This window comes from Neovison vison, chromosome 3 (genome assembly GCF_020171115.1).
Source record: "Neovison vison isolate M4711 chromosome 3, ASM_NN_V1, whole genome shotgun sequence".
NCBI lineage: Eukaryota > Metazoa > Chordata > Mammalia > Carnivora > Mustelidae > Neogale > Neogale vison.
The window spans coordinates 145099688-145126845 of record NC_058093.1 but is presented as its reverse complement, the minus strand read 5'-3'; the positions used below and the strand labels follow the sequence as shown (position 1 = coordinate 145126845).

At 36.8% G+C, this 27158-nt stretch overlaps 1 protein-coding gene and 1 non-coding gene across 2 annotated transcripts in view; both read left to right on the top strand.

Annotated features, from left to right (window-relative positions):
• DCC (DCC netrin 1 receptor) overlaps positions 1 to 27158 on the top strand; it is a 1152813-nt gene that overhangs the window by 835145 nt on the left and 290510 nt on the right. The window contains exons 10-11 of the mRNA XM_044242950.1: positions 18235 to 18383; positions 20048 to 20186. Of these exons, the coding sequence (XP_044098885.1) occupies positions 18235 to 18383; positions 20048 to 20186 (288 nt within the window). The remainder of the gene's footprint in view (positions 1 to 18234; positions 18384 to 20047; positions 20187 to 27158) is intronic.
• TRNAS-GCU lies at positions 14679 to 14760 on the top strand. The gene has a single exon. It is a non-coding gene; the product is annotated as a tRNA-Ser (tRNA).

The following is a 27158-nucleotide window of genomic DNA, read 5'->3' as shown; positions in this document are numbered from 1 at the left end:
GCTTCTTAGACAGCCTCCCTACAGACCAGGGAAGTAGGATTTGATGTGACTGCTACCAGCAAGAAGTGCCTAAAAGGAGCCTCTGATCTGCAGCCCAGTCTGCTAGCTGCCAAGATTTTCTGAGGAACTGATCCAAAAGGGGCAAGTTAGTGCCAAAATAAATGTTATCCCAGAACCAGCTTGTTTTCTGACATGTACCCTGCCTGTGTTCACTAAACCAGAGACTGGATTCTAATGAGATGTCTGTTCACAGAAGATCCTGAGGTTGAATCACCTTACCGCTCTGGGACTGCATTGGAATTTTACCAGCAGATGCTGGGTTTAGGCCCGAGTGGAGACCACAAAGCTGAGGAGTTTGCCTTTTGTCTTTCAACATCCCTTTTCTTTATCCTTTTCTTGGTCTGGCAGGGTCTTCTATCCCTCATTACATCAGAGCACCCAAAGTCTAAAACATTTATCCAAATGATCTGAAACATAATGTTGAAACCATACAGTAAGGTTGACCTTGTTGATCCCAATGGTGGAATTTTGCAAAGGTAAACTTTGGAATCCAGAGACTTGAGGCCAATCCCAGGGTTGGTCAGAGCACTGGTGGCATCAGCAGGCCTGTGTCTAGATTCTGGATCCTGGGTTTTTATGTTAAACAACTCTGCGGGCAAAAATTGTGTGTTCTCTTTTGTTTATGTTTTTATTTTCTGAAAATGGATACAATGCTAAACCAATAAGCAAAAGACACGGGTTCAAGATTGGCATGTTCTCTATATCCTGCTGCGTATGTTTGAGAAAATCTCTTACTTTGTTTATTTATTTATTTTAAGTAGACCTCATGCTCAGCATGGAGCCGAGTATGGGGCTTGAACTCATGACCCTGAGATCAAGACCTAAGCCGAGACCAGAGTCAGCTGTTTCACCACCTGAGCTACCCAGGCATCCCATCTCTTACTTTTTCTGATTCTCAATTTCTTCTTATGAAATGGGGATCATATTGGCTGTATTACTTTCTTAGGCCTCCAGTGACAAAGTGCCACAAACTAGAGTGTGTAAAACAACAGAAATTTGTTCTATGACAGTTCTGGAGACTAGAAATCCGAAATAAAGGTGTTAGCAGAGCCATGCTCCCTCTGTAAGTTTTAGAGAAAAATCCTTCCTAGTTGCTAGCAGTTTTCAGCAGTCCGCCCATCATATCTCATGTCTCATGTCTCTGCCTCTTTTTATAAGAACGCCCATGATACTGGATTTAGAGCCCACCCCAACACAGTATGACTTTATTTAATTTGACTAATTGTATCTGCAAAGGCCTTTCTTGGTACACATGAATTTGGGGGGGGGATAGTATTCCATCCAGTACCTATACACTGTCCTACAAATCACACAGATTGTAAATGAAATTCCAAGTAATCTGAGTGAAGACTGAGCAAACTCTAACATATATATATTTTAGGGGCGCCTGGGTGGCTCAGTGGGTTAAAGCTTCTGCCTTCAGTTCAGGTCCTGATCCCCGGGTCCTGGGATCAAACCTGGCATCGGGCTCTCTGCTCAGCAGGGAGCCTGCAATCTCCCCTCTCTCTATGCCTGCCTCTCTGCCTACTTGTGATCTTTGTCTGTCAAATAAATAAATAAATAAAATCTTTAAAAAAATAAAAATATATATATATATTTTTTAAGTTTTTATTTATTTATTTGTCAGAGAGAAGAGGGAGAGCGAGCGAGCACAGGCAGACAGAATGGCAGACAGAGGCAGAGGGAGAAGCAGGCTCCCTGCCGAGCAAGGAGCCCGATGTGGGACTCAATCCCAGAACACTGGGATCATGACCTGAGCCGAAGGCAGCTGCTTAACCAACTGAGCCACCCAGGCATCCCCCAAAATATATATTTTAAACTTTGGAATCCAGAGACTTGAGGCTATATATATATATGTATATATATATTTCTAATTAATGAAGAAACTACTTTTTCATTTAAAAAACAATCTCAATCATTATCTCTCAAGCAAAGAAGTACTAAGAAACATCCTTCATTTCCTTAAAATCATATATGATTATGCTCCTACCTGCTTCCTTTCTCCAGAATTCTAATCCTGCCTTGTAGGCTATAAGACGTAGTGTTTTCTGAATATTAAGGACTGCAAACCACCCAGGTGGCCCTAAGTAACTAAGTGAAAGGAATCATCTGAATAATGAAGTTTGCAGAAGCTACGAGTGAGAACAGTTACCAACTGCATGCTCAGAGTCCCCTGGTTTGATCTTCAGTTGATAAAAATCCCACGAGCATTTCCTCCTGAATAGTGAAGGCCACGTGTTGACTCTGATTTTAACAGCTACAACCTACAGTAGTAATTGTGTGTTATCACCTTAAAATCTTACAAATTCGACCCATAGCAATCCCCTGTACCTGTGAAATATCCTGTGAACAAGAATTCTGGCCCAGACTCCCATGAGAGAAATCATAAAGTTAAATGTGTCAAAATTAACACCGTCATACTTGGAATTGAACCTAGCGTCCCATTCTTGCCACAATGCTAATGTGCTGGTGCATGTGTGTGTGTGTGTGCGTGCACAAACTAAGACTAGCAATGATTCTTTCAAAGCAATAGAAAAATAATTAATTGAAAGTTAACTGCATTTTAACACATTTATGAGTTAAAATTCCTATTACTTCAAAAAACATAGCTATGATAGGATATATTTTTTTTTTAAATCCCGTTACTGGTTTATCTGAATGATTTGTACTAACTACTAATGAGGAACATGCTAAGTATATAATTTCTACTTTCTCTTATAAATCACGTACTTGATCTTAACCCGCAGTCTGTTGCTTTGATTCAAAATCTGGTCCCACAGTCTTGTGAGGAAATAAAAAAATAATAATTATTACTTCCATCCTTCAGTGGGGCTAGTTGGTTTGTATTTCATGCAAGCTTCACAAAAAAATACTTAAGACTCCCAGAAATAACTTGTTGCTACTTCCGGTGTTATGTTTTATCATTTAATATATTTAAGCACAAATAAAAATGTAATCATAGATTTAACATATCACTGACTTATTTTAGATTATAACAACACCTTGATTAATTTTACCACCTCAAATGTGTTGGTTTTTTTTTTTTTAAGATTTTATTTATTTATTTGACAAACAGAGATCACAAGTAGGCAGAGAGGCAGACAGAGAGAGAGGAGGAAGCAGGGTCCCTGCCCAGCAGAGAGCCCAATGCAGGGCTTGATCCCAGGACCCGGGGATCATGATCTGATCCGAAGGCAGAGGCTTTAACCCACTGAGCCACCCAGGCACTCCTTGAATGTGTTTTGTTCTATACCCTCTTATAATTTAGTGTAATTTTGCCACTATCTTTGGAAATATTGAAGTTTTCCCCATTTCAATCCATGAGTTCTTGAATTAACCTAGTCATACTGTCTCCGTTTGCCGTGTTCAGTGTGGTAGCTACTCACCGTAAGTGGCTGTTGAGCACTTGAAATATGGCTTGCCCGAACTGAGATGTAAATGTAAAAATAAACACTATTTGTTAAAGACTTAGTATGGAAAAAGTAGGAAATATCACATTAGCAAATCTTATATTGATTACAGTTTGAAATGATAATATTTTAGACATATTGGGTTAAACATACATGATTATTTAATTTTTACTTTTTGAATGTGGCGACTAGAAAGTTTAAATTACTGTGAGCATTCCTGGATCACATTATATTTATACTGAATGGTGATGACTTAGATGTAAATACTCTTCTGTCGTACCTCCAAGTAGGAAGACGTCAAGAAAATGGCCAATCTGATATTCAGTTGAGTTTAGGAGTTACTGAAATACAGTGGTTAAATTTAACAATCCTCGAAGAAATAGTTCTTAAAGTCTTGCCTAAATAGCATTCATAGTTAACCACTATTTTCCTTATTTGACTCCACATTAATGGACATCATCATAATCAATAGCCTTTGAGTGTTTGAGTCAAAGGCATTGTTTTCCTATTAGCCTGACACTGTATGTGACCACTGAAAAGCAAAGCAAAGGAAGTGGGCTTGGGGAGAGAAAGGATACATTTGATGATCCAGGGCAGTGCACCGTGTCCCTGTGTTCAGTTTTACTTAAAGTCGTCGTCCAACTTCTGTGAGATGATTTACTGCTGAAGTCTATTTGTCTTCCTGCTGCTATCTCGGAGCAAGCCTAAATCTTCCATGTGGTTAATAAACTTCTTATCTTTTGAATACTGAAAATAAAATAAACTTAATCCTCGGGGTGGTTCAGTCAGCAGACCGGGAGCCTTTTAGATGCTTCCTGGAGATAGAGGACAACTAGGTTTTCTGCCCTGTGCGATTATCAATCTTCCCCTTGCATGCATGCACGTGTAAGGGCATTAAAGGTGCTTCTCAGTGATAAATGTCAGTGGAATCGCAAAGTGAATATTAATTTCAGTATTGTCAAGGTCAGATGTGTACCCAGGTTCATTGTTACTGGAATTTTTATTGTTGCTGCTGTTAGGAAAGATATTTTATCTTCGGCTCTTTTTGCAAGAGTCAGGAGAGAAGGGGAACAAAATTTTTTAACATGCATATATACATTACTCAGAGAAAAGTGCCTTAGGCACAGCCTGATCTGTTAATTGGGGTAATTATTTTGAGTACCTTAAGAAAAATCAAAGTGTGGGTTTAGAGGAGCTAAGTAAGGTGGGAGCAGAAAAAACAGATGATCCCCAAATCTTCAGACTAGTTGATGTTCCTGAAAAGTGGCTGACTATGTATGTGGAAAAAGGAAGGAAAAAATTCAGGAGAAATAAGTAAAGAAGAGAAAAATTATGTGATGAGGCCATTCATCAAAGTTGGGTATGAGGGGCACCTGGGTGGCTCAGTGGGTTAAGCCTCTGCCTTCAGCTCGGGTCATGGTCTCAGGGTCCTGGGATCGAACCCCACATCGGGCTCTCTGCTCAGTAGGGAGCCTGCTTCCTCCTCTCTCTCTCTGCCTGCCTCTCTGCCTACTTATGATCTCTCTCTGTCAAATAAATAAATAAAATATTTTTTTAAAAAAAGTTGGGTATGAAATTATCTAGCTAGGAGCTCAAGAAATTAAAAGAGAAATGAAAGTGAAGAAAAATATTAGATTATGACTGTCTGGGGATAAATAAGCCACTGGACATGTCTATATAGAGTGAATTACCTCAGACCCCACAGTGGGTACAAGCACGTAATATTCATCTGCCAACACACTCACACACGTGACAGATCTAATTCTAGTCTAGTATTAACAATCTTAGTGAACAACGCCAGAAACATCCAGCTATGCAAATTAGAAATACAGGAGTCACTCCTAGTGCCCCCATCCTCCTCACTGCCCCATCTCCAGTACATCCAATGCTGCTGATTTTACCTTCCACACAGCTCTTGAATCCCTCCTCATTACCGTTGTTCTAACATGAGCTGTTAACCATTGTCTTTTATACTATAGAATACTCTCGCAACTAGGCTGCCAATACCCACATTCATCCCCTTTAATTCACTCTTCATGGAACTGACAGAGTACAAAATGCTTAACTCATCAATTCCATTCTTGTTCTTAGAATAAAAGATCAAAATCTTCCCAAGGCCTTTAAGATCCAATATGGTTTCACCCCAGCAATCTCTCTCACCTCATCTGAATCCCTCTTCAGACTCCTTGTGTCCTGCAACCCAAGACTGTCAGTTCTATGGAAGTTTTCACTGTTTACTCAGTCAATTCTTCCAATGCCTCGTACACTGTAAAAAAATAAAATAAAAAATAAAATAAATTACTTAATATTTATTGAGTACTTCCTTTGTGCCAGAAGCTATTTATTATGAATCTCCACAACAAACTCATGGCGGTAAGTATTAGCATTAACCACATTTTTAAGATAAGAAAAACAACTCAAAGATATTAAGTAGCTTGACCCCAGCCAGCTAGCCTGAGCAAGGGTACTGGATTTGAACCCAGGTCTTTCATTCTGGAATCCATATTCTTTACTGTTAATTTCTCTCACCAAATCTTATTAGATGGGGTATGTTGGCATCTCCTGCATCAGAGAAGCCCAGATATGCGACTTCTGGGAAACCTATGTGGTAGGAGAATAGAGTTCTAAATTTCTTCCTTAAGTTATGGTGCCTCCCAAAAGAGCCAGTTTACCCAAGGCAGTTCCTTATCTTTTAAAGCCTAGAGATAGATAAACGATAAATTTCTTCCCCAAAGAGATCGTATCTTTTTAAGATAGGATCTCTTTGTCGTATGTAGAAAAAAACTTGAGTATGTGAAAAAGATTGCCACTTCCTTCTTCTCTAATAAATGACAGCAGGGCTCTTTTATAAAAGCAATCTATACAAGTCATTTATTGCTCTATTAAAACTACAAACATCAAATATTGATTCTTCCCATACTGACCATAATACAAACCAACTTTGAGAAGGGTTGCTAGGATTTAGTTACATTATCACCATGGGGAACACTCCAGGTTGCACATAAGCTGAAGACACCTGATCCTCTGATGCATATCTGTTTATAGAGAACTGATATTTTTGTGTACAGAAATACAATCCTGAAGTATGGATGAGTCTCAAATAAGTGTGAAGCAAGCATGAGGTCTGTGCATGCCCTTCCGAGGAATTTCTGCTTCCGAATCTGCTGTAAGAATTAAACATGAATTTATGGTCTGTGTAACAGTGAAAGTAACTCTATTTGGAGTATTTATGAGGAGCAGGAAAGGCTTAACTTTTATATGTTCTTATGACACAGCAGGCAAATCTCTACTCTCTTATCAGACGCTCTCTTGGCCACATTTGTTTTGTAAACATAATCCTGATTTAGGACTCAGGCTATACCTTACAGAACTATGGAATGCCGTGTTTCCTATTTTCCTGTCACATTCATCATTTCCTTGCGGTCTTCCAACAATGTTAAGTATTGAGAAGAACAAATATTCCTTCCTCCATTTGTCTGATGAGGGAACCAAACTATGGAAAAGTTCAAGGGACTTAAGTCCGGATAACAGTAATATTAACTACCATGTTATCTGGAACACTTGCTTCTCTATATAGCCTCATATAATCTTAGTTTAATCCTAGATGTTTTTCACCTTCCTATTATTATTATTTAGAATCTCAGAAAAGTTCCTGACAACTTTTTGGAAAATCAACGTGATTTTTTTTTTTTTCCGAACCCTTATTCCCAAACTGAAGTTTTAGAGACAAACATTTTTAAATAAAATGGATGAATTTTTAAACTTTCTTCAAGTATCTTGAGGCATACCATATTTTCTTAAAACTGGTAGAATATTGATTTGTTGATAATACTAACAAAATAACAAAATAGAAAATAACAAAATAACAAAATAGAAAACAGGAAAAAAACAATTTAATAATTGATAATTCTATGCTTCTGGTTGTTTCCCTAATATGAGATCAATTGTGTCATCTTTAATTTAGTTCACTTTGGAGTTCTTCTCATTATCTTTACTTAAAGGACTCATTGTTGGAAGATGTCCCCAAGCTATAGAGCAGTTTTTCTACTTATCAGCTTGTAAATTCTATTCCAAAAATGCTAAATTCAAGGCCATTACCCAAAATACTCATTCACACTCATGTGTACTGTCTTACCAGTCTCCTTCACACATGAACTTCCTTGTCCTTTCTTTTTTCATCAGTGCAATTTTTTTAAATTAATTTATTTCTTTGAGAGTGAGAGCACATGCCTGTTTAGGGGGGATTGTTGGAGAGGGGAAAGTAGACTCCCCACTGAGCACAGACCCCCCCCCTACCCCTCAGCTGGGCTTGATCCCATAACCCTGAAATCATGACCTGAGTAGAAATCAAGAGTGTGATGTCCAGCTGACTGAGCTACACAGGCACCCCCAACGGTACAGTTTTTAACTGTTCTTCAAGAAATATTCTTGAACAAATTCCCCTAACCATCCCTAAATACTACATACTTCATCAATAGATAGATGTCAGGAATTCTTATATACTTCATTGTCTGTCCAGAGAGGTTTTAATCATGGTTATATACGGTCTGTTGTTCATGTTTGGCTATTTCCTGTGTGTATGTTTTCTCCTCTAAATTCCTAGAAGGTTTCTACCATAATAAAACATTTCACAATGCTAGAGGTAGCACTGTATCCTAAGCACATAAAAAGTAGGATTAGATTTTAAAATCAGCTGACACTTTTATCTAAAATGGAATGTAACACAAAGGAAAGTAACTGAACCCAAGCTATTCTGAAAAAAAAAAAATTATAAGGGGGGGAAAAAAAGAGTCAGTGTGATTAAGTTTCTATTACATCTAGCTTTCAGGAACATGGAAACTTGAGCATATTTGGCTAAAAATTTAAGTTTTCAACTTTTCAATGTTTGGTATATTGTAAGCAATTTTCCTAGATCATAAAAACAATTGCTTTTGACATGACTTAGAAATCTCCAGTTTAAATGGTTTGAGACCTCAATCATGCAGTCAGAAATCTACATTCTCCATTACATTTTACATTTCTAAGCCTTGCCTATTTTCTAAAGTGAAGTTAAAAATACTCTGCATGCTTCACCAAGGCTATTTACTACTTGACTATGTCAGGGAAAAACTGTAGCTATCCCACCGAAAAGGCCTTATCTTGAAGTCAATTTCTGAAACCATTTTTATTATCAAACTGCTTCCACTTCTAGTTCTAGGAAGATTACTTTCAGTACTATTATTTTTCAGAGAGACTCATTAAATTTCTTTTCTACTACACTGTCAAAAATACCCATCATTTGTTATATTAGCATATATACATATATATGATATATGTGTATATATATATAATATGTAAGTCATATATATCACACATGTCATATGTGTTTGTGTATAGATGTCTCTATATTTCTCTACACACATACAATGACAAAGTTGAGTATCTTGTGGGTTAGCAGATGCCACCTATTGAAACCCCAAATAAAATGATCAGGTAATAACCCCTTCCTCCAACTGAGTTTAGTCAGATTTCTGTGGTTTTGTAATAGAAACCCACCCCATAGTTCGTGCTTCTTTCTTGCGAAATGACTGTCATATTTCCTAACTACATATAGTTCAGTCAAGAAGGGGTTTCATTATGTTAATAATTACATTGCCCGCAGGCTTTTTGATGTTGCATTCCCCATACAGAATAGAAACAGATTTCATAGAAATATCATTAAAGCTGTTAACTACAGGAGGAAAAAAAATCAAAGAGGCAATCAAACCATGCACTTTATTATCAATAAATGCAAATACTTTCAGAAACAGCTTGCATTTGAAACACATTCAGTTAGGAGATCATCAACAATGGGAGCCACTGTTTAAATAAGAGCTTTGTGGCCTAAATCCATTTAGATCACTACAGACAATTACTTAGATCTGTTGCTATCCATCTTAAACAATGAACTCAAGAATCATTTTTTTAAATTAGCAAATGAATAAGGAGGTAAAATCATACTCAGAATTTTGGCCTGATTTGAGCACATGTGAATTATAGCTCATTATTTGAATGACAACACATGTGATTTTTTTTTTTTTCCAAATGCACTAGTACTTTAGTTCCATTAAAAAAAAAAAAAGATTTGGTAGCTGTTAAATTGATGATTTAAGAACAGTAGGACACATTGTACTACACAGTCATTTTGAGAAGACTTTAAATATTCAAATGTTCAACTACATATTCTCTGACACTAACATTTGTCTTCATTTTGGACTTCCAGCTGAGAAACATCAGTATAATGGTGAAAAGACATCAGCCTCATTCAGTATTATGAAGGCAGTACATGTCTTGATCCTTCTAAAGCTTTTTCTATGAAAATCTTATATTTACATTCTCATTTAGAAGGGATTATTTAAACTCCCAAAATATTTTTCAAACCTTATATTTGATAAACCGTATTTTAGGTTTTAGTCTGATTAATACAAATATCAAATTACGTACAGTGAAGAGATGTCAGGAAGGAAGACATGTAGAGAGACAGTAGAATAGAAACAGAGAAGAAAGGAAGAAAAAGAAAAAAAAATATTCATAAGCTCTAACACCTTGAAAACCTAAAATATTTGATGAATGAAACCAGATTAATTCAAAAGCCTTGAATTACCCATGATTTGGAAAATGAAATAGAAGAAGTCTATGTCTTAAGCGTGTTTCAGCTTTTGAATTTCATTAAAAGTTGAAGAGTCTCTTTAAACTGATACCATATTTCCTATTGTCAAGTAATAACAATCATTACAAATGAATTGATATTAAGGAATCTTTGGTTTGGGCACTCGGTGGTTCAGTCGTTAAGTGTGACTCTTGGTTTTGGCTCAGGTCCTGATCTCAAGAGTCAGGAGATCTGAGGGGTTTGAAGTGGCGGGGGGGTGGGAGGTTGGGGTACCAGGTGGTGGGTATTATAGAGGGCACGGCTTGCATGGAGCACTGGGTGTGGTGAAAAAATAATGAATACTGTTTTTCTGAAAATAAATAAATTGGAAAAAAAAAAAAAAAGAGTCAGGAGATCCAGCCCTGCCTAAGGCTCAGCACTCAGCGGGGAGTCTGCTTTTGAAGAGTCTTGCCCTCTGACCCTCCCTCCACTTGTGCACTCCTAAGTGCAAGCACTCCCTCTTAAATAAATAAATAAATAAATCTTTAGAAGAATTTAAAAAATGTATATTGGTTTTCAGAGCCAAAAGAAGCCAGAGATATTATCTACTCCATTGGGAGCTACCATTTCGAGAATCATAGACCCCAATGATGAAAACTATGGACCTTACACCAAAAAATGTACACAGTACATTCTTGAAAATGTGCATGCAGTTTCAGGGCCTCCATGGACTCCTTGATGCCATGACTGGTCTTTATCATAAGTAGAGTAGGGGCAAGGAACTATACCTTCTGACCTTCAACTTAATCCACTGTAGCTCATTAAACTGATACTCTCTCCTCTTCTCCCTCTTTCTATCTCTTGCACTTGTGTACACACTTACACTCTCACATATACAGTACAAACACACATTCTGTTTTCAGTATGATTACATATGATAAATGATGCTGTCTTAGAGATTCAGCGAACTTTTATATACCATTTTGGGGGTTAATATCCAATAAGATCTCATTATAAAGTGCTCTGTTCTACTATAAATATATATAGTGAGAAATTACTGTCCTCAATGCAAATAGTGACATGTAATACATCTCATTTACTCCAACATAGTATTTGATTTGTTCTTCGGTACAGGTGTTATAATGAATTTCTACTGAAACACAATATTGAAATTTAAGAACGGAGTTGGTTAAGGTGACATTGATTGATGAGTTACTTGCATAGATTATGCATCTATTCTGAAATCTTGCCATTCTTTGAAGAAATAGGTAACTCAAATAGAGATGAAGAGAAATTAGATGCAGTTTGCTACAAAATTATTGTCCAACTGAGGGGATCAGTGGGGATTATTACAGACATCTTGGAAATGATGAGCAGTTAAGGCCATTAAGTTTCTTGACTGACATACTAAAATGTAATGAAGTGGAAGGCTGAAGCTGTTAACTTTATCGATTTCACATATAATTCCCATTGTTGAACATTTTTTGTTTCTCTTTTTCTGTCTCTCCTTCTAATATGCATATAATAAATCCCATATATAAAACTACATAAGCTTTCTTAAATATATAGCTATAGATTTGGATAAATATACAAATAAATACATGCATACTTCCACAATTAACACAAGCACAGTATATTACCCACAGACCTATGTTTGGGCTATAATTCAAAGGAAATTATTAGGGAATTCACAAATTTGAATGTATAGCACTGTCATGAAGAAAAATAAGCATGTACTAGCTTATGTGAAATAATTTTAACACTAGCCAGGAATGTTGGAAAGAAAAATATCCCATATGCAGGCAGTATTTGGTCTTATAAATGATGAATATATCATTTGGTGTTAATTATTTGATGTTTTAATGTTTATATTTACTTGGAACAACAACATGGTATTTTAATTTTAATACATGACAATGTTAAGGAAATTCAAACAATGCAATCAGACCATAAAACAAATTGTATTTTAAAACAAAAAGTTGAAGTAGGAAATAGTTTAGTACTAAGATGTAATCCTTTCTGAGAAAAAGCCAAGTGGAAACCTTACAACAACAAATAGAATGTTATAGTTTGGCTGGAATTAGTAAAAACACATACTGCTGTTAGTGCACACTTACACTAAATGCTCTGAATGCTCTTTTTTTACTTCTGGTGTCTATTATCTCTGCTTGAAATTCTTCTGAAATCCCAAGCACCTGTTTTTCCCTGATACTGTCTAATGACCATTAGGAAGGGAGAATAATTCAGTTGTGAACAGACAATCAGAGTAGGCACTACCAAATTGAATCTCAATTACCTAACTACCTGATGTTGTCTTGTAGCATATAAACAAATCATACAGTTGGCAAAGCGTATCTAGGTTCACGTGCATACAACAAACATGTACATGTACACCAACTTTCATTCTCATCAGGTGTCAGGAAAATACTTCTGCAATCCTGCATTAACAAAATCAAATGGGTTAGACTATTCAGAGTAGCTATTTTTATTTTATGCTTGTTATTTAAAGATTTTATTTATTTATTTGTCAGAGACCGAGAGAGAGAAAGAGAGAGCACATGCAGGGCCAGCGGCAGGCAGAGGGAGAAGTGGGCTCCCGGCTGAGCAGGGAGCCCTACGTGGGATTGGATCCCAGGACCCTAGGATCATGATCTGAGCCAAAGGCAGATGCTTAACTGACTGAGCCATCCAGACATCCCTAGACTTGTTATTTAGGGTAACATTTGATAATTATATACAAACTATATGAATTTGACACATGCTCATTGAATATGTTGTGTATGGTTAATAATGTGCATATCCCTGTGGAGAAGACAACTGTTCCTATTATTTGGGAAAGGAAGTGGAGTGCTTTAACCATTTTCCTGACATGGAGCCTAGACTCTAAGCAGCCCTCACTGGGCTTGTCAGGGGAGGAGTGCGGTCTATTGGTAGTCTTTGTGGGGATGCTGCTTTGAGCTGTAGACATTTGGGTAATCTGTCTATTCTCCCCACAATGCCTGGTAGAGATTGCTATGAGGTTGGAATATTTGATTGCTATGTGCTCAGCGTCTGGTGGGCTGTGCACTCTCACTTCACTATTCTAGATGGCTCCCTCAGCTTGGCCTTCCAGATTCTCATGTGGCTTACTCTTCTTCTCATTACCCCCTTGTGTTCCAGTGGAACAGATGAGCAGGAACTTCTAAAACATTGTCTTCCTTTCCTTTCTCCAAAAAAGGGAGACTCACTCATCTCCCAGGCCTCTTGGAATCATCCTGCTTGGGAAAACTTCCTTGAATGTGGAGTGATGGCCTTGGATGTTGGCCATTTTAAAATCTTAGTGTTAGTTTCCAGAATGAGCCATGTTTGTTTTTAGTAAGCAGTGCCCTTTCGGTTTAGCCACAAGAGAGCTAGAAAGAGCACATTCGGTTAATACTTTATACATCACTGGGCCACAAGGATATGCTCTGTGAAATATCAAAATCCTGATTATGTCACATTCAACATGTACCTAAAGTGAGTCTCTCAGTCTCAGTTCTCTTGCTTCTTTCTTTGTCTTTCTTCCTTAGAAAAATACAGATTCCCAGTCAGAAAACCAACCTCCCCTTTGAAAATGTTTGCATTGTCATTGTGAATATATCAGTAATCACAGAAGCATGAAAATTATAGTTTTTTATCGCTGTTCTCTAAACATTGTACTTTGAAAATCCAGTTGAATGATGTCAGTGGGCAACTTTTTTTTTTTTTTTTTCTGCACACCCACCCCCTCCATGGAGCAAAATGTCTTCACCACAAAACAGTTCTAATGGTATCACTATGAACCTAGACACAGGCAAGTCTCCTCATTGTCGTATAGTATTGTCCACTGACATCCCCTTTGGGAATTAAGGAATTTCCCATAGAAAAATTACCCCTTCCTGGAAAAGGACCACAGGGAGAGCACTCTCATAAAGTATCTGTCATCTTTGGGAACCATTGTTTTCTCTGTGGAAGAAAGGACATAAAAGGAATGGGGAATGTAAGAGCAAACTCTATAGAGACGTATTGGAATGAGAGGTATCTCTGTAGAGTCATGAAAAGTGCAGATGTGTACCTGTATATTTGAGCATATGTAGGCATGAATGAATTTCTGTATGTATTTTTTTTTTTAATGTAGCTATGTCATGATTTTTATTTTTTTATTTTTTTTTTCCCAATTTATTTATTTTCAGAAAAACAGTATTCATTATTTTTTCACCACACCCAGTGCTCCATGCAAGCTGTGCCCTCTATAATACCCACCACCTGGTACCCCAACCTCCCACCCCCCCCCGCCACTTCAAACCCCTCAGACTGTTTTTCAGAGTCCATAGCCTCTCATGGTTCACCTCCCCTTCCAATTTACCCAAATTCCCTACTACTCTCTAACGCCCCTTGTCCTCCATGCTATTGGTTATGCTCCACAAATGAGTGAAACCATATGATAATTGACTCTCTCTGCTTGACTGATTTCACTCAGCATAATCTCTTCCAGTCCCGTCCATGTTGCTACAAAAGTTGGATATTTGTCCTTTCTGATGGAGGCATAATACTCCATAGTGTATATGGACCACATCTTCCTTATCCATTCATCCGTTGAAGCGGACGAGGTGGCCGAGTGGTTAAGGCGATGGACTGCTAATCCATTGTGCTCTGCACGCGTGGGTTCGAATCCCATCCTCGTCGGCGTGCGGTTGCGGCCGCCAGAATTTCTGTATGTATAAGTATATATAAATTCCTGTTTCTCATTCACCAATAGGATTTAGAAACAAGACACCCAAATAACAATGAACGCAGCTGACACCTAGGTCTTTGTCTTGAATACCACTCCCCACTCTTGAATACCACTCTCCTCAGGAGAATTATTTGATTCCAGAACTGGAGCAGGATCAAGATGAGCCTGAAATATATTATGCTAGGAAGACAGGAAGTGCTCCAATAAATGATAGGGCGTGTTATAAGGACAGAGGAACCAACTTAAAGAGGACCTCACTGGCCAAATTTGAACTCAGCAATTTGAACACTGAAATGATTAAGGACAACTATGAATTATAGACCATGAAAAAGTAGAAATCCATGTGCCCATACTAGTAGGAGATACATAAATAGAAATGTGAGGTCACATTGGGGCATCTGGGTGGCTCAGTCAGTAAAGCATCTGACTCTTGATGTCAGCTCATGTCATGATCTTGGGTGCTGAGATCAAGCACCACATGGCACTCCATGCTCAGCATGGAGCCTGCTTGTCCCTCTCCCTCTGAGGCTCTCCCTGCTCATTCTCTCTCTCTCTAAAGTAAATAAATAAATAGAATATTATTTTTTAAAAAAAGTAAATACAGATTTTTGCTTCTAATAAAATGTTGAATGCCAAGTGGTTGATACGGAGGAAGTGCTTAAATTAAAAAACAATTTATAACCACCATGCCAAAAATCTGATTTATCAAAAACTGTTACTAAGTGCTAATTCTAAGGGGTTTTGATAAATAACATGATATTTATATGGTCCTGACATAGTCTCTCCCCACAAATTGCCTATTTGTTGTGAACAATAGAGCAGGGTTTTGGGGTTGGGAGGGATATAGGGAGATCAGTTAACTCTACGTGGAGAAATCTGGCAGCACCTTCTATTCAGAACTAATATAACAAACCAGGGAGGGAGAGAGGTTTTATGCCTCTGGCCATGATGCCCTGAGGAGACAGATATCTTGCATGTTTCATTTCAGTCTAGAATGCATAACTGAAATCCAACATGAAGAAACAAAAACAAACCCCAAATAAGTAATATTCTATTAATTTAAAAAAGGGACTATAGTCTTCAAAAGTATAGAGGACCTAAAAGATAAAGATGGGCTTTGGAACTGTTCTAGCATAAAACCAGCTAAAAAGGTCATGGCAGTGAAATGCAAATTTGACCCTAGACTGGATCTTGCACCAGAGGGGGAAATGCTACATAAATTACATTATGGGATCAGTTGACAAAATTGGAAAGCAGATGAAAATTAAGTAAAAATATTGTATTAGAATAAAATGCACTGAAGTTCATATTATCCACATACACATTAATGTTTAGGAAATATGCATTTGGGGGTAGAGAACCATGGTATGCATAACTTAATCTGAATAGATAGATTCAAACTCTCTGTCTCTGTATCTCTTTCTCTCTGTATATGATGAATATGATAAATACGATATATACATATATATGGAGAGAGAGAAAAAAAAAGAATATATGTATACCTGGGAAAAGGGAACATGGGTATTCTATGTACTATTTCCATTCTTAAAATTTTCTGTAGGTTTAAAATTATTTTCAACTACGTTTTTAAGAAATTGTTAGCCGTCAGGATACCTGGGTGGCTTAGTGGGTTAAGTGTCTGCCTTTGGCTTGGGTCATGATCCCGGCGTCCTGGGATGGAGTCCCACTACTTCTCCCTCTACTGGCTGTTGCCCCTGCTTGTGCTAGCTCGCTAGCTCTCTCTCTCTCTCTCTGACAAATAAATAAATAAATAGCAATCATTTGTTAAGTTGAAATAACGCAAATGTCAGTAATAGGGATACTGGGATCTGGGAACTGGTAGAAAAATAAGTGAAGGTGATAAATAAAATACATCTAAAATATATAATAGATATATTTTCCCCCAAATGAATGTGTGAGCAGTGATGCCTTCAGAAGGCTGGATACCATGGAATACGTTCTGAAAAATGACTGATTTAGGGACACAGGTGCAGCCCTGTTCTAAGGAGTTGTGTTCTCAGATCTCTGTGAGCCGGGTTTTCACAGACTGTTTTACTCTGGACATTCAAACTCACAAAATTCCAGTAGAGGCCTAAAACGTGCATCTGTTCAAAGCTAGGTGGCATTTAAGGCTGGGGAAAATGTACAGTACATTGAAGATAAAATTGTTACACTTGCAAAGATGAAACCATTTAATTTAGAGTGCATTAACAAACATGAGTATTGCATTTTCAGTTTACAAACCATATATTTATATTCAGGTCCATGAATAAAAAATTGTGCCTAAATTCAAAATTTACAAATCTGGAATTTGAAAGAGTTTAGTTCATGTCATACCCAAACCTGATCTGACTTTATGCCATGCTATGTATAGTCTTTAGTAATTCTGTTTGATGTGAATATCATGTATTTTTTTAAAGGGTTTCTTTCTTTCTTTTTTTTTTTTTTTAAGATTTTTATTTATTTATTTGTCAGAGAGAGAGCGAGCGAGCACAGGCAGACAGAGTGGCAGAGGGAGAAGCAGACTCCCTGTGGAGCAAGGAGCCTGATATGGAACTCCATCCCAGGACGCTGGGATCATGACCTGAGCTGAAGGCAGCCGCTTAACCAACTGAGCTACCCAGGCGTCCCGAATATCATGTATTTTGCTGCAAATACATGATCTGATAATAGGGTGCTACCCTATACCCCACTTGGGGTGTTAAATAGAACACTGCACATGCACCATGTTACCGTTCTAAAACCTGAAAATTTCTAGATCTCAAAAAATATCTAGACACAAGTGTTTCAGGTAGCCAATTGTGGACCTGTGCTATTTAATTTCTTTAATGAACAAGGTACTTATTCTTGATTAAGTAAAGTAGCAGTTATGAGAGAAAATGGAATACTAGAAAGTGAAATTGAAAATTGATGCCAAAATTAATTTAAATGACTCAGGATTGGTCAAGATTTTAAAATGCTGACATAAATAAAAATGTGGCAAGTTATCCATAGCTGTGCTGCTTATTTGAATTATAAGTAGAAGCATGACATGTAAGTATTCTAACTGTATTTTCTCTTTTTCCTTCTGTGGTTATTAGTCATACATAAGCGAAGGCATGCTGGTATGGTGGAAGATTTTCCATACTAAGAATTTGAATTAAGAGTCCAACTCTTTTTCTGTCATTTTCCTAGTCAGACTCCTTGACCACTTTCCTCCACTGTAAAAATGAACTAAGTAATTTAGATTAATAGAAGTCCCCTCCTGAATTTCAAAATGAAATGATTCTAAAATTCATTGCTTTATATTTTCATTTTATTTTATAATCCCATTTGGTTCTAAAAATAATACATAGGGGTATAATCTCCATAAGCTGTAAAAGATGTATTTTGCTTGTTTTGAAAAAAAGAACCCTCTTAGACTAATCAATTTCTTTTTTATACAGTGCAAGTTCCAGGACCAGTAGAAAACCTGAAAGCTGTATCTACCTCACCTACCTCAATTCTTATTACCTGGGAACCCCCTGCCTATGCAAACGGTCCAGTCCAAGGTTACAGATTGTTCTGCACTGAGGTGTCCACGGGAAAGGAACAGGTAGGCAAAAGAACGGGCCCAATGCTGCCACCTGTTGGATTTTCCTAGGACTAGAGCCATTAGGAGATCTGCAAACTCTTTGCTCAGTTCAGCCCAGCACGTTAACTGGATAGCTGATCAGTTTTAGAGTACTTGTTATTAGAAACTTTAAGCAATTTAATTGAATTCTGATTGTAAGAGAGGCAACTGTGCTATGAGATAAAGTCACTATAAAGGATGTAATTTTTCTTTTTTATCTGAGTAGGGAGTGGCCTGGGCCAGCATAGCCACAGTTGTATTAACTCATCTGGTCCTAGAAAGCATTTGCATCATGAGTCCTTATCTTAAGGACGATTGATCTTTTGTTCGATGACCTCAGTCAACTTGCTTATCTCATCCTTGTGTATTTGAGTTATTTCTGTCCTTTTCTCACCTTCAGGTTGTAGTCCCCTACCCTTTTCTTTGTTTTCAGGAAATCTCACTCCAGAAGGCTACTTGCCTCCTTCTTACATTTTGTTTGTAATCTGTGGTTTGCACAGATACCTAAAAACAGGATAATTAGATTTTCAGATAAATAAGTATATATAATTGTTGAAAACTCAACAGTTCTGTGTTCTGACACATATAAGTCTACTGAGAGATGTTTACTTCCAAATTTTCACCTCATGTGGAAAAAGATATATAGACAAGTGCACAGTTAAATGGAAAAACCAAGAGCCCATGTTGAGATAACAGAGTTCTTTGAATGTGTTATGAAGCTTGCCAAGCATACCGTGGTCTTCATGCTTCCCCATAAACTGCATGATAGAGATTTTGCCTTTAAAAAAAACAAAAAATGTTTCGCAACACTCCTATTCAGAAATAGTTCAAGCCCTAAGTTTTATTGCACAATAGGATCACTAAGATTTCCTTTTAAGTAATTATCCATCCCATCTTTTATTTGTTTGCTGTCCTCATGCAGTTTAGCTATTGCTTCCATCTTTCTATCCTCTCCATTTTCAACGCATTTTTGGCTTTTCCATAATGAATTTCACCAACGCACTTAAGTAAATTCAGAAATGAGGTTGCCCGAGACAAATAGAAGTGTGAGCATCGTTGTGGAGAGTGAAATAACGTGTCTTCTAAGAACACACTGGCTCTGATTTCTCAATGACCTTCACCTCCAGTACCTCATTTCTGCAGCTGTGTGAAGTACTGAAACCGTTCCAAACCCCCTCACAGCCTTGTGAGACACAAAGATTGTGGCAAAGGATATGCCAGTTTCAAGAACTGTGGTTATATTTCAGCAAGGGAAGGAAGAAATCTACTGTTTCATAGTGAATTATTCCACTAGGATAGAGGAGCAACTCTCTGTTCCCATGATCACAGGCAGCCTTCTGCCTGTCAGAGTTTCGGTGTGGGTGGAATACAGCGCACCATTCAATGTTTTGGGTGGCGTTAAACATATTGGAACTTAATGACTGTAAAAATAGCACGGTGCTGTTTTAACTAGGAGTCTGCAGAACAGTTTGGGATTTAGTGGGGGAGTGTGTGTCACAAGTTAGGTTTTACAACAACTCATGATAAGGCTTGAGTGTAGTTTTGTGAGTAAGAGTCTAATATTCAATTCACTGATTGTGCAGAATGGCTGCCATTTCTGCTTTAATGTGCCTCCTGAATAACAGTTTGGCATTTTATGTCTCCAGAATATAGAAGTTGATGGACTATCTTATAAGCTGGAAGGCCTGAAAAAATTCACGGAATATACCCTTCGATTCCTAGCTTATAATCGCTATGGGCCAGGAGTATCTACTGATGACATAACAGTGGTTACACTTTCTGATGGTAAGTTATAGACAGTGAAGCTTGATTCACATATTTGATAATGATGATGTAATATTGCATGTATGTAATAGATTGCATCTTCAAGGCTTCCTAATTAAAACTTTTTGGCATATATTAGCATTGATTAAAAATTTAACTAAAAAAAAAAATTTAACTCATTCGCTCAAACTACCTCTTACAGTTAAATTTAAACTTTCCAAGGTATATTTCAAGCTCTGTGTCAGAATGTCCTAATAGGTAATCTTCAAAAGTGTGACTACTGCCTAAGAGTTCAAATTATTGGTGGGGGGAGGGGTATCTTACTGTCTACAAACATAAACACATTTGTGCATGTGTTTGGACTAATTTACATTGGTTTATTTCTTTTTATTTCTCATTCTGAGGGAGGGGGTTGTGGATAATTAAAAGTGTAAACGATGGACTGTTCTCCTATATATACCACTTAATTTGAAAATATGGTGTTAAGGATATAGGCCAAATAATCCAGTACTGAAGGTATTAACACTAAATAGGGCAATGCATAATTTTAGTTGTAAACTTGCCTCATAAGTGAAATATTAGACATATTTTCTGAACTACCATAAAAGAGAGGAAAAACTCTTAATAAAAAAAAGGGTTTGGCAAAGCAGTAGCAGAGGAAACTAGAGATCTAAGAAAAGGATAAAGAAATGTTGGGAAATTTAATGACAAGTGAAAATAAATGGCAGCAGAATATATAATGTTGGACCAGTGGAAATTCAGGCAGGTGTAGAAATGCAGAGATGGCCTCCATGAATATTAAAAAAGGCAACAAGCTGTCTCTTTTCAGCAAAGGTTTCCATGTTGTTGTATATAATTCTATAAATTATTGATCTTCTGAATTTCAAAGGAAAAAAGACTTTAACTTGTGATTCCTTAACCAATCCATCATTGTTTAATCTGGAAAAGTACCTGAGTGCGTATTTCACACAGTATCAGTAGATTGAGGAAGGTCATGCATGTTATTAAGGACAGCTCAGCACAGACACAGGAGTGATGCTCATTTGCAATTTCAGCTTAAAAAAATATTTTATATGTGACACCACTTCAGTATCATTTTTAATGCCCACCCATCTGATTCTGTTATTGAGGACAGAATAGAATATTTATTGGCAGAATAAATTACTTCACAACTTATAATTATAAAAATAAAAGGAAAACAAATGAAAATGAATATTTTACATAATTTATGGAGATTTCATTCACACTCTGAACTGTAATACTGTGGCCTTATTCTCCACTTTGGTTTTAAATGTCATTAAGTGAGAGAGATAGATTATTACTCATTAGTCCAAGAATTATTATCTCTAAGTGTTGTAACAGTTAGGACTTAGAAAATGTCTATCACTAAATAAAAGGATTTCATGACCCTAACCCAACAAGAGTCCCTGTGCAAAGGATGCCAACTTGTCTTTATCAATGCATTTGATAGGAGAAAGCAAAAACTGAATGCCCCCCTTGGAGGCCGCTCCTGGACCTGGTCTGCAACCCTCTTCACAATCAATCATCTCTTTTGATTTCCACCAAAATCTCCTGGATGCTTAGCTTTCTCTCTCTTGTTATCCAGTCCCCTTCTTTCTGCTCAATCTGATATCTTCATTCTATTAAAGCTGGCCATGCAGGGGTCATGCCTCATACAGAGGTATATTTTATCACATTTCATAGTCTGCTACTTCCCAGTCCTCAGTCCTGAAGCTGTCTTCTCCTTGACTTTCTGGATGTTATGAAGGGGAGATGTTGTAGAAATTAAATGGCCTAATCCATATGAGCACCTTAAATGTAAGCATGGCATATATTTAAGTGTTCAATAAATGTTATCTATGACAATATATATGTCATTTTTTCTCCTTATATTAAATGTTCCTTAGCATGAGGGATGCTGTTATAGTCATCCATGCATTCATCATCTCAGTAATTATTTACTGAATTAATCAGACAGTTCAGGAAACAATATAGTTGTTAGTATGTATAGACTTACCTTTAGGACTTCCCATTTATGTGGCTAATTTAATAGATATGCATGTGAATACATCTGTGTTATAGAGAACACTGTGTTTCTTATCAGTTCAGAGGCACCCCTACCACAAAAATTTATACTGAGACCATAAAAAATTGAATAAAAACAAAAAAAATGAAAACAATGTTTTTATTCTTCTGAATTGGTTATCCCAATGGTATTCTATGCTAAAATGCTCATGAAAATGTTTGATAAACTGTCGTCTCTAATTTAGTTTACTTTCACTGTTTTTCTGGGAAGAAAAACTGTTTTTCATTCAGATCCCTCCACTTACTGTATTCTTTGTTTATACACTTCTTTAAACCATTTGGGATTTTAGAGTATCAGATCTAGAGAGCCTAAAGTTAGGGTGGAATGTAACTAATTTTGCTAGTTTGTTCTCAAACACCATCTCTTGAACTAGTTGACAACTATAGGTCATTAAAATACTTTATGAATCAATTAATATTTATGAATTTCTGTGCCAGCTTGCTCTGTGCCCAAAAGTAGAAGGACCCAATTTCAAAGGCGCACTTAACTATAAGAATGTAATTTTTGCTGTTGTCGCTGGTATTTATTGAGTACTTATTAGTGCAAGGCCCTGCTCTAATCACTTAACATTATTAACCTTTAATCCTCGTGGTACTATATATTTTTTTCCTACTTTACAGATGACAAAACTAATATTAGAAAGAGGTCAATGCTTGTAAGCAGCAGAGCTAGGTCACAAGTAAGAAAAGGAGCAAGATATAATGTGAAAAAATCTTGAGTTTCTCTTATTCTGTCATGAATTTCTCCTGCTAATTGCTTAAAGTACAAAGCTCATCATTATATATCAGTTATTTCAATCCATAAATTGTGTGTAAAGGACAGCACACATTTGGTAAGGGCAGGAATTCGAGTGCCTTTCTCTATGGAGATTCATTTACAAATGGGAATTTTATCTACTTTGCAGAATGCATCATCATCCTCTGTATCAAACCTGCATGTTTTACCATATTGAGGGGAGTTTCTGGACCAAATGCCTCTGATTGGTTTTAACAAGCCAATTGTAAATGATAATTGCTTGACATTTTGAAGAGAAAATAATGAACTATGGCTTTCCTCTTTCACTCATGAGATAATGAAACATCTTGAGAAATCAAATAAAGAAAAGTTCAAATAAATGTGGATTCCATTTACTTCCACCAAGCATCTAATTTTACCTACTGTATGTCAGTAATAGGGGAGCCTATCGTGAGAGGGAGGGAATAGAGATTGATAACTAAAAATGCTCTCGGAGGAACTCGCTCCTTTCTTTCCTAATTACGTAAGGCAAGAACAGCTAGTGTGCTCCAAGTTTGTGAAGTTATATGATGTTAATACTTGGCATTTTTTTAAAGTCGGTGATTATTTTAATTTTCAATGCTTTACAGAATAATTTGAATATAGATTGTATTAAATTCTTTCTCGTTGTGAGGATGTCATTCTGTTCAGTTTTTCTGACCACATACGTTGTTATTATTTCCAGCCTCCTCTAATATTTCCTCTTTCATGGAAATAGAATGTGGAGATGGTCTTATTAAAGCCTCTTCATTATTCCCTTTCCTGGAAACTGAACAGGGATGTTCACAGTCGGTGAAGATAGTTTAGGGAAGTCCATTCCATTAATAGCATTTGGGAAAAGTCGAGAAGATGGGAAGTTTGTCAAATGCAAAAGAGCCCTTCTGATTAATCTTTAGGAAAAAAAATCTTAGTGTTTTAATCATAGGAACATGAAAATGGAATCTAAGACATAAAAGAAAGAAAATTTTAGAAATGAGTTTTGAAGGAAACTGATCTGTTAAAACACACACACACACACACACACACACTTTAAGAACTTGACAAAAAAGGACATCCAAATGCCACCAAACATGTGAAAAGATGTTCCACATGACTGGTCTTCAAGGAAAAGCAAATAAAAATGCTACATACCTAGCAAATGACTAAAATGGAAAAGATTCAGAAAAAAACAAAGGTTGGTAAGGATATGGAAATTCTGGAAATTTTCTATATTTAACATATATATAACCCCATAGGGGTTTCCACTGCTCCCAGGTTTTCCAGTCCTAGGTATATAACAAGGAAATGAGTGCAGTTGTTCATCAAAAGACATGTACAAAAGTTTTCATAGCAGATTTATTCTTCATAGCCTCAAACTGAATGTAATCCAATGCCATTCATCAATAGAATGAGTAAATATAAAATATAATGGTAATATTTTAGAATAGGACCAATAAAAAACCAAACAAAATAACTGAAACCACTGCAAGACGCAGCAGAAAGAATGAATCCCAAGAAATCGCAATGAGCAAGAGAAACCAACCTGAACAAAATAACTGATTTCATTTTTAGTAAGCTCCAAAGCAAGCTAAGCTAATCAACTGTGTTAGAAGTCAGACTCGTGGTTACTCTCAGAAGGATATTGATTGGGAAGGGACCCAAGTGAACTTTCCAGGATATTGAAAATATTCTATATCTTGATACAGGTGTTGTTTAAATGTGAACGCTCCTACAGACATATAACTTTATCCAGTCACGCATACACGATTTGTGCATTGTACCATATGTATGTCTTACATTAATTAAAATAAAACTGCAGAAGGAAAGCTTGTTATGGCCAAAACCCTGAGTATGAAAAACATTTTTATTATGTCTTGTAATCTCCCTGTTAATTAGTTAATTCAACACATATCTGCTGCATGTGACCTTCACACTTGATGCTCTTTTTTAAAATTTATTTTTTATTTCTTTTCAGCATAGCAGTATTCGTTATTTTTGTACCACACCCAGTGCTCCCTGCAATCCGTGCCCTCTATAATACCCACCACCTGGTACCCCAACCTCTCACCTTTAAAACCCCTCAGATTGTTTTTCAGAGTCCATAGTCTCTGATGGTTCACCTCCCCTTCCAATTTCCCCCAACTCCCTTCTCCTCTCTATCTCCCCATGTCCTCCATGCTATTTGTTATGCTCCACGATAAGTGAAACCATATGATAATTGGCTCTCTCTGCTTGACTTATTTCACTCAGCATAATCTCTTCCAGTCCCGTCCATGTTGCTACAAAAGTTGGGTATTCGTCCTTTCTGATGGAGGCATAATACTCCATAGTGTATATGGACCACATCTTCCTTATCCATTCATCCGTTGAAGGGCATCTTGGTTCTTTCCACAGTTTGGCTACCGTGGCCATTGCTACTATAAACATTGGGGTACAGATGGCCCTTCTTTTCACGAACGACATCTGTATCTTTGGGGTAAATACCCAGTCACACTTGATAACTCTTATTGATACTGAGGATTCAGCATCTAAAGTGACAAGAATCCAGCACCCTGTAAGCATTATATTCTGTATTTGAAAGAAATGTAATATGAACTAAAATAAGTTGAATGATAAAGTCTATTTCTTAAATTATAAAATATTTCTGAAAGAATTCTTGTTGACCTAATTCATGAAAACAAGCCTCTAGTGAGTGGGTTTTTTGTTTTTGTTTTTGTTTTTTGTTGTTGTTGTTGTTGTTGTTGTTTGGTTTGGTTTGGTTTGGTTTGATTTTTGTTTTTTGTTTTTGTTTTGTTTTTTGGTCACAAGCTACGTTGCTCACAACCTTCACCCATTACTAAGTTAATAAAATAATAAGTTCGAAATCAAAACAGAGTAAGTGATTATAATTCCTATGGTGTCCAGAAAGGCCTAGGAGTTAATATTTCAGTAAGCATTTATTTGTTCATGTAACCATTGAGTCAGTAGCTGTTAATTGAATGTCAGTCTGGGGGCCATACAGATTAATCAGACACATACCATGCCCTCATGGTGATTACTTTTCAGAAGGTAAACTCAGAGTAGGGCATAAATGAATTCACGGTAAAATATAAGTACCCTCAAGAAATGTAGCTATTGTCCAAGTTCAAGTTAAAAAAGGGGCGACATGACAGAAAATGGCCCTTAAATTCTTGAAAATGCTGAGAGCCTTTCTTCTCTGTTAAATTAATCAAATTGTCATGAACAAAATAGGGACTACTCATTTTACAGGTTAATACATGTTAGGCATTTATTGAATGCTACTTCTGTTTCTTTTGTGGGGCAGAAAGCTTTATTTTGTTTATGATTCTTCTCAGACATCTAGGAAGTGTCTGACACATACACCCATTTAGTGAATGGAGTCTGTGAATGACTGACATGATAGAGTATTCATTTTTTGATACAGTAAATATCTACTAGAAGTGTTGTTAAAAAAAAAAAATTGTACATGTTCTTCCTTCTTCCATGAAGGAATGGGGCAATCAAAATTCAAGTAAGAGAAAAAAAAAACTTAGAAAAATCCACAAAGAAAATTAAGCAGTTGTGTTTTTGTGTTTTTTTTTTTCCTTTTTGGTTAATGCATTTGACTCACTGAGAGCTATTTGATAACCTGCTTGCATCTATGACACATAGGTTTAATTACACACAGATAAAAAGACAGATGTATTTCTTCTTTTCACATTTTAAGAGATAATAAAGATTGCAGTAAGAGGATTAAGCAACATGAGTGACCATTAGAATGACATATTTTATAATAAAACCATGCAGATCCAGAAAGACACAATATCTTAAGCCTTTAAAACCACTCTGGGAAATCTCCTGTGTATTTTTATTGGTGTCTCTGGGAAGGTTCTAACAAGAAAGCTGTAACTAAATGGCAGTATTTGGTATCCCCACAGGTGCTCTCTTGCCTAACGTTTTTTTTTTTGGGTGGGGAGGAGAACTCCTTATATGGATGCCTGGTGCTACCAAGTGAGAAAAAATAAAACAGAGGCAGTTACTTTTCATCTCTCCAGGAAAATTTTGAAGTTCCACCTGGATCAGCCTACCTAATTACCATCATGAACTGTGAAAGTCACACTTTCTCTTTTCACAGAAGGTTGTGGTTTCTCTTTTCTGACTTTGGCAGTAACCGT